This window comes from Notothenia coriiceps, unplaced genomic scaffold (genome assembly GCF_000735185.1).
Source record: "Notothenia coriiceps isolate Sejong01 unplaced genomic scaffold, NC01 NC01_scaffold00019764, whole genome shotgun sequence".
In the NCBI taxonomy this organism is placed as follows: Eukaryota; Metazoa; Chordata; class Actinopteri; order Perciformes; family Nototheniidae; genus Notothenia; species Notothenia coriiceps.
The window spans coordinates 1-7,946 of NW_011352465.1; the positions used below are offsets into that span (position 1 = coordinate 1).

Sequence of the window (7,946 nt, forward strand, 5' to 3'; positions counted from 1 at the left end):
ACAGGTACATTTCATATATATATATATATATATATATATATAATATTATTATCGGTTATCGGTATCGGTCTTGAGAAGCAGGAAGTTATCGGTATCGGTTTCAAAAAACCAATATCGTGCATCCCTATAAATTATAATATTAAAGGTCTCCTATCATGCAAAATGCACTTTGTTATGTCGTTTATACATAAATATGTGTCCCCGGAGTGTCAAGGAACCTCTCTCTTTTCATCCGTACCAAAATCTAAAAAAATTGGGGTACAACAGAGCTGATCCAGATTTGTGGCTGATATGACGTAATATCGGAAATGTGGCCTGGCTTAAAGTTTACGCCAAGGCCCTATCAGAAACGTTGCTATCAGAAACAATGCGTGACGTGTTTTGGACGTGATATGGTCTTTGTTTACATTAGCAAGCATTGCTAACACTCAGAGCCAACCTGTACTGGAGAGAGTATGTGTAAAAAAAGCAGGAAATAAAAAGGAACCCATATTGTGGTAAACCCGCAAGAGAAAAAATCCTTGATACGGTTTTGAACATGATATGGCATTTAATCACGGCAGCATTTAGCTGAGTATCTTGGTAGAATTCTCCCGCTACTGTTTTTTTTTTTTTTTAAGGTACGGACTCAAAATCAGCAGTTCTCTAACAGGGCTGAAATAACGGGGTATGATGTCTGGCTAGAATGGTTGATCTGTTTGGTATTTTGAGCAAAACACTTCAGAGACATGTTTTTTTTCTATATCTGAGACCTATAATATATGCCTAAAAATAGTATAATAGGAGACCTTTAAGGTCAAATCAAGAGGTTATTTTAGCTATCCGCATAACATGGCTTCAGTGCAGTAAAAGTGTTTAAAGGTTCACTGACCCAGGCTGGAAGTTGGAGCTGAAAGCAGACGCAAAGCCTGGTAAAACCGGCGATGATGATGGAATTCCAGCTGCGGCTGCTGCTGACGCTACTGAAGAGGCCGAGGCCCCCTGCAGTCCCATGAATGAAGACAACACAGGGCTCCCAGCACCGTGCCCTCCTGAAACCCCCAACCCTGGGTAGCCAGCTGGGCTATGACCGGGCGGAAGGCCTGGGAACATAGAGGTGGCAGAGGTGAGGCCCAGACCGAAAGGGGACCCTCCACCGGGGGCAACGTTGTGAGCCAGGCTTTGGTACATGGAGGCTTGTTGATGGTTAGACATGTTGGAGCTGGGAGGCATGGATGGAGGCATGGAGGAAGGAGGGAGTGAGGGGAAGTGGGATAGGCCAGGATAATGAGAGGGTGCTTGGCTGGAGGACAGGGCTTGGAGGCCGGAGATAGCTACTGCATTAGCGAGTGATACTTGAGGAGAACCTGAGGGGTGGGAAAGACCAAAGGAACGGGCCAGGGCCGCCTGCGCAGAACCTGGAACCACAAGAGAGCTCACAGACGGGGTGCCGGAGCGGGACGTGCCCTTGAAGGCAGAGTGCACAGGGCTGTTGCTGCCACTGTTGCTTCCCCCAGTGTGTCTTTTCAGGACCCCCGCCTGCATGATAGCAGCCTGAATCTGTGCAGAGTGAGCCGGGGAGGGTTTGGGACTGAGGCCTTGGGAGGAATTGCTCGGATGAACTGGAGTGGAGGGTCCAGAGGGCGTGTAACTTCGGATCACTGACCCAGAGGGATTACCTGCTTGTAGGTGCATGCCAGGGTGGCCGAGTCCCGACTGGTGATCTGCGGACTGAGAAAACGCTCTCTGCTGAGTCGAGCCCATGGAGTTCGTCTGGGATAATGGGTCGGGGGCGCCGCGGGAGGCTGGGGTGCCCGGTCGGGAAATGGCGTGGAAGGGGGAAGGGGAGTAGCTCCTGCCGGGGACAGGGGTTCCACAAGGAGTGCCTGAAGGGGTATGGGCTTTAATGACAGATGAAGGTGTAGGTGTAGAATGGCCACTGGGGGTCTGAGGACCGGCTTTGATCACAGATGGGGATGGAGCAGGCGAGAGAGAGGGGACATTAGGGTTGTGAGAGGGCACCATGCCGGGGAACACTGGTGTGATAGGGGTCGTGGGAGGAGGCTGAGCAGGAGAAGCCTGATGTGGGTTAGGGGTTGAAGGCGTGGACCCATGAGGAATGAGGAGGGGCCCGCTTTTGACTCCAGGTGTGGTGTGCAGAGGATTGCCTGGCTTGGCGTAACCTGGAGGGAGAAAAAGATCAGAGTTAGTGAGGAAGTCTTTTAAAATAATGCCTTCTTGTATCTGACATAATCAAAACTGAAATACAAAATGAAAACACGGTTTGATTTAATAATTTTTGGTTTTAATTTCTGATGTAGCGTTATTTTTTCATTCCAAAAGAAAGAGGGAATATGTTCAAAACCAACAAACTTTCGTAGAAGAAGCAATCCACTCACATCTTAAAAAAGAGGAGACACACAGCAGGAGGAATAGCCAAAGAGAGCAAGCCTGCATGTATGCCAACACTGCTACTGACATTTGTAAACTTCAAACCACGTATCTCCCCAAAGGCCCTGAAAGATGCATTTCAACTGTGAAAACTGATGAGAGAGTGCGTTCAAAAACAAATGTCAACCCAAGCGATGCATGTTAAATGCCAGCACATAGCGATGATTCAAGAAAAAAAGATTAAGGACATTAGTTTGAAGCTATTCCCAGTCCAGGCGCCCACAGACTCATCCCAGTTCACTAAAGCATACTCTACACCGACTGACCAGAAAACAGTTTTTGACCACGGTTATAGATATTTGTTTGAAGATATCATCCTGGGATGTTGTGTGATATACAGTAATGTAGTTCCATTGAGTTGTAATAAGCCAAAATCCCCCTAAAAAATATGATATAAACGATGTATGGTGCGAAGGGGGTTTACTTTTCTGGTCACTCAGTGTACTCCAGAAGTAAGAAGCACATTCTCTATCAGATCATCGCTTTTCAACACTTGAGAAATGCAGGTAAGCAGCATGCCAGCTAGTTGGGCAGCAAGCTTCAAAGAGTGCTTATTTTTCTGTCACACACACACAAGCTTCTATCGAATCATACCTGCTACTTTGTGGGTGGAGTTGTAGGAGGGAGGGGCCACGCTGGATGTTATAACCCCTCCCATAGAAAGAAGGCCTGCGTTGTTGTACGCACCTGAGTAGCAGTTGCAAATATTAACAGCATCCACCACACACAGCTGTAGTAATCACACACAAACTACCTGAACCAAAACAAAAAGTCTTATTGTAACTCAAACCACTCAAAGCAGCATAATGAGTTCCTCCTGTATCTAACATATCTGTGTTATCAGACAACTTGCAAACAGTGATCGATTACAGGGTGGGGCGGGAGAAGGTAGGCATTAGGGTGTGTGAGTGGGTCTTTTCTTACTTGGTGCGATGGTGGCATGTGGGCGGCACGGGGGTATAGGGTATGGCACAGGCCGATGAGGGTTGTAGGTCGATGGAAACTAGAAAAAATATAAGAAGAAGTAACAAAATATTTAAGTAAAGAACAACCTCTGTCTCGTTCTCTGATTCCGAAATGCAAGTTTTCAAAGGCGATAAAAGTAAAAAAAAAAAAAAAGATTGAATACATTGGTGATATAACGGAGTAGAAACCACAGAGTAAATATAACACATTTCAAACCAGTGCTCTTGATGGTCACTTTAAAGCTCAACAAATCAGGCATTATTATGCAACATAATGTGGTTGCTTTGTATATAATTTTCCCACAGTCCAAGCTGATTTGTATTAAGAGAAACAGAAGTTCAAACATTTCCATGCGTTCCATTTTTATATAATGAGTAACCGGATATTTGACCTTACTCATATTTACTCATTTCATTCTGTATGCATAAGCATTATTGTGCGTAGGCCCTCTATTGTACAGTCTTTAATTCAGCCCATTTACCACTCTTGCTGTCATATATCAATAGCTTATATAACCATGACTTGACATAGAGGTTGTTTTTTTATCAAATGAAAAAAATATAATTGGTCATGCGAGGCCTCGTCATAAGGTTTCTCTGGGGACTCCATGCCTAATTACATCATCTCAGGAGTAACCATTCTTACAGGTTTGAACGGTCCAATAATACGAGCAGAAATTCCTTTCCCCTCCATATTGTTCGAAGTGTCCTCTTTCTTCTCGCCTTCTTTCTTCACTGGGGGGATTCCCTGTGACCAACACAATACATTTTTTTAAAACACACGCAACTTTTGAGTATTATTTATTGTATCAATTAGTAATCATTATTTGCCACTTTTTTGCTGTCTTCCAGTCAAAGAAATAAACTCAGTGTGTCATTTTCTACGCCACAGAGTTTTAACCTGATATCAACAATAACATTACTTCTTCAGCTTTCATATGTTATATGCACAATGTTGATAATTACAACTTTAGTTTACAGTATTCAAAGTAAAACGTAGATTACAAATCTAATTAAGATGTATTCTAAAGCCCCTAAATAAAGCATAAACGGCATCTTTAATTCATTATATGGTGGTGGCCATGCATATACTCACAGGGAATGTGCCAGTGACCAGGCTGGGTTTGCCTTTAGGGTATGGATTTCCAGGTATCATACCACAGGAGGAGATCATGGCAACAGGAGCCTTGCAGCCAACCTTGCATACCTGGGGAAACAGAGGTAGTTTTATATTAGAAGAAAAGTGTGTGTTTGGTTGTGTGTACAGCATACAATAAACATAAGATCAATATTAGAGATTAGGCATTAACACATTCTGTACTGCTATTGTAAAGCTTAACTTTAGATGGTTTTATTGTTTTTTAATTGCATCAACTGCTTTGCCCTATACATTTCGCTAGGCAACAGTTGTTCCTCAGGGCTTACGGGTACCAAAGGGATTCCACAAGGTAATTTTATACTAAGACACACAATTAAAAAAAACAGGGTTTCTACACACAACTTGCAAAAGTGAACTCACTTGCTCCAGTATCCTGCGAGCCCGCTTCTTCTCAGACAAGTGTATGCGAAACAGATCCTCCACAGGACGATAATTCTGAGCATCTGAAATGTTCCTGTGTGGTTCAAGAATGGGAACAAAAATAAGTAACCAATTAGTCAAACCAAAGCGGTTGATATTACAGCAAAACATTTCACTTTAAGTGTTTTAAAATCCATTGAGGGTGCTCAAATGCATTTTCAAAATGTACTCACAAAGCTATTAGTTCCAGGACAACCAGTCTGTCCTTAGAGAAGGTGAAGCAGTTCAGGATATTTGCCACTTTGGTTGTAGGGATTGCAACCATTTTCTAAAAGGCAACAGAACATATTTAACGTTAACACTTAAAAAAAATACAAATCACAGAGGTGGGGATTTTAAAGAGAATATTAAACTTTCAACAGCATCATTTATATTGATGTTCTAGTTGTTCTAACAGAAATAAATTACCTCAGTTTCTTGAAAACAAATGTGGAAATGTGGAACACACATTTTGAATTAAAAACAGAAGTTACTCACATGCTGAAGAGCTTTAACTGCTTTGATCTGTGGCTCTGCCCATGAGAAATACTTCAGTATCTCCATCACCTGAAGATGTTCAAGACAGTGTTACAATGTACAAAAGAGCTGTATACAGTAGGTTTAGTATGAATTAAGTAGTACTGCGCTGCCAACTTTATTTGTCAAAAAGATATATCAACACTATAGGCTATGAGTGTTCCTATATCAAGTTGTTCGCATGAAAACAACTACTGCGAAAACATTGTAATGCTGTATGTATTGATATAACATAACACACCATAACAACAACAATTGTTCCATTTACCTAATAAATACATTTTAAAGTCGACCTATAAGTAGCGTTGGTTAAATGTAAGCAATAATACAGATATTAAAAAGGAGGGCACATGAGTGATTATGAAGACTATCCTTTTATTTAATGTCTGTTTATAAGCTTTGTGACAGACGAAACAAGTGGATTTTTTACGAATGTGTGGGGACCCTATCTACCTAGTGTGGTAAAAATACTTAATAGTCAGCAAGAGGTTCTGCATGTTTCTCCTTGTATATAAAATGAGGGATAAACACCACGTGACGTTTGGACAGCTACCTGCTCACTGGAGAAATATCCATGCACCTGCTCTATGGCTTTGATCCGCTGATCAGTCAGGACGCACTGAAACACAGAGTCATACATTAACAAACAATTAAATGTTCAATTGCATAGTGTATTTGAGATAGGACACACCTTACCTTTTTTATTTCATCCAATACTATATCAAATGACTTCTTATCCATGTTTGTTGATTAAAACAAACGTTCGTCTCTTTATCAGTAAAGTTATTATACCACGCAGTTGGTAAATACAGTTTTAACAGTACAAAAGACAATATGATTTAACATAAAATGCATTCGGATGACTTAATACTATGTCAATGATCCAACGCTATTGATTTAAATTCATAATGCTGCAAAAGCTTAGTTCATAACATTGCATATTTGCAGTAAAACATTAGCTCCCAAATAAAGTAGCATGATCTTTACAGTCCATGTGTAAAAAACTATTTTCCACCAGCGAACAATGACTTCCAAACAACAGAAGCTGTGTCTGCAGAGCAAACCCTGTCTTCACCAGAATTGTCCGCAGCTAACAACAAGCTAGCCAGCTAAAGCTACCTTAATTCTGATCACAGCTCACGAAAAATACACTAAATAAAGCGGATTTCTTTGCACATCTGTTCATTCAGGCTTAGCTTAAATTTGATGCAAGCGATAGTTACGATGGAGATTGGAAAATGTGGAAATTCATGAACAAATTCATAATAACGCGCTAGGATAGATAGCAGCACAGATGCTCTGTAGCTTCCTCTGACAGCTGGCGCTAGTAACGTCAACACCGGGAAAGGACCCACGAGAGACTGCCTGTCTAAAAAGACGCCAAGTATCACATATTGTAAAAAAGATTACACTATTACAGCTAGTTTTGGTATTGTTATGGCTACAAGGAGTTTAGTTACATCCAACATAACCATTAAGATAATTAAACGTAACTTTTATTATTTTGATGTTCTGTTTGAGTGATTCTAATCAGGCACATTCAGGCGAGTTGTGGAAAGCGTACAGGAAGTAAACATAAAATGGTCTCGGCAGAGGAGTAGAATTAGGAATATTATCTAAAATACCAAAAATGGACCGCTTTTCGTGGTCAAATGGGCTCTTAGAAATTAACGAAACTTTGGTGATTCAGCAGCGGGGTGTCAGGCTGTATGACGGCGATGATAAGGTATACTTCTGATACAACAACACAATACCTCAAACTTACATGCAACATTGAAAAGCTTAATAATAACACACCACTTTTGATGGTGCACATTCGGTAATGATGTGCAGCTACATAGTTAAAGTCTAGGTGATCAGATATAAGTACACAATGTATTTTTTTGTCGTTGTACCAGGCTAAACTGGATGTTGGAGTGGCCTTGTTGAGCACACATCGGTTGATCTGGAGGGACGTTAAAAACCATGTAAGACAGCATTGATAGTGCGGAGAGTTTGTGCTATTGTTCATATATTTGTATTTTCACATTTGCCGACTCTCATGATGATTCACTATTTCTCCTGTCACCTGTAGGAATGCTGTATTGCCATGCCTCTGTCACAGATTCTCTTATTTGAGGAGCAGGCTGCAGGGATAGGAAAGAGGTGAGTGTCAGGAAGTATATTGTGTGGTTTCTATCAGCAGAATTGAGAAGTATTGTTTAAGTAATTCATTAAGAATAAGCACATTTTACGTGTTTTGTGTTTTCTTACCGTAAAGTTCACCTATTATGCAAAATCCACTTTGTCATGTCTTTTATACATAAACATGTGTCCCCTCTGTGTAAAGAGACTCTGAAAGTCTCAAGAAAAAAGACCCCCTCTCTTTGTGTCCTGATCCATTTATATAAAAACCTGTCTGAAAATGAGCTGATCAGATTGTGGCTACTTTATGATGTCATAACGTTTTTTGGCTT

General features: G+C 41.1%; 2 protein-coding genes across 2 annotated transcripts in view; one reads left to right on the forward strand and one right to left on the reverse strand.

Moving 5' to 3' along the window:
* Positions 1-837: 837 nt before the first annotated feature.
* Positions 838-6,794, reverse strand: proser1 (proline and serine rich 1). The gene is made up of 10 exons (XM_010779040.1): positions 6,187-6,794; positions 6,044-6,109; positions 5,452-5,520; positions 5,148-5,242; positions 4,915-5,008; positions 4,492-4,602; positions 4,042-4,143; positions 3,355-3,433; positions 3,025-3,117; positions 838-2,162 (listed from the first exon to the last, which is right to left on the reverse strand). Exons 1-10 carry the CDS (start codon positions 6,229-6,231, stop codon positions 856-858), a joined length of 2,061 nt encoding a protein of 686 aa, XP_010777342.1. The 5' UTR covers positions 6,232-6,794; the 3' UTR covers positions 838-855.
* Positions 6,795-7,039: 245 nt separating this feature from the next.
* vps36 (vacuolar protein sorting 36 homolog) overlaps positions 7,040-7,946 on the forward strand; it is a 5,526-nt gene continuing 4,619 nt past the window's right edge. Inside the window, exons 1-3 of the mRNA XM_010779041.1 lie at positions 7,040-7,216; positions 7,389-7,457; positions 7,565-7,635. Of these exons, the coding sequence (XP_010777343.1) occupies positions 7,121-7,216; positions 7,389-7,457; positions 7,565-7,635 (236 nt within the window). The 5' untranslated portion in view covers positions 7,040-7,120. The remainder of the gene's footprint in view (positions 7,217-7,388; positions 7,458-7,564; positions 7,636-7,946) is intronic.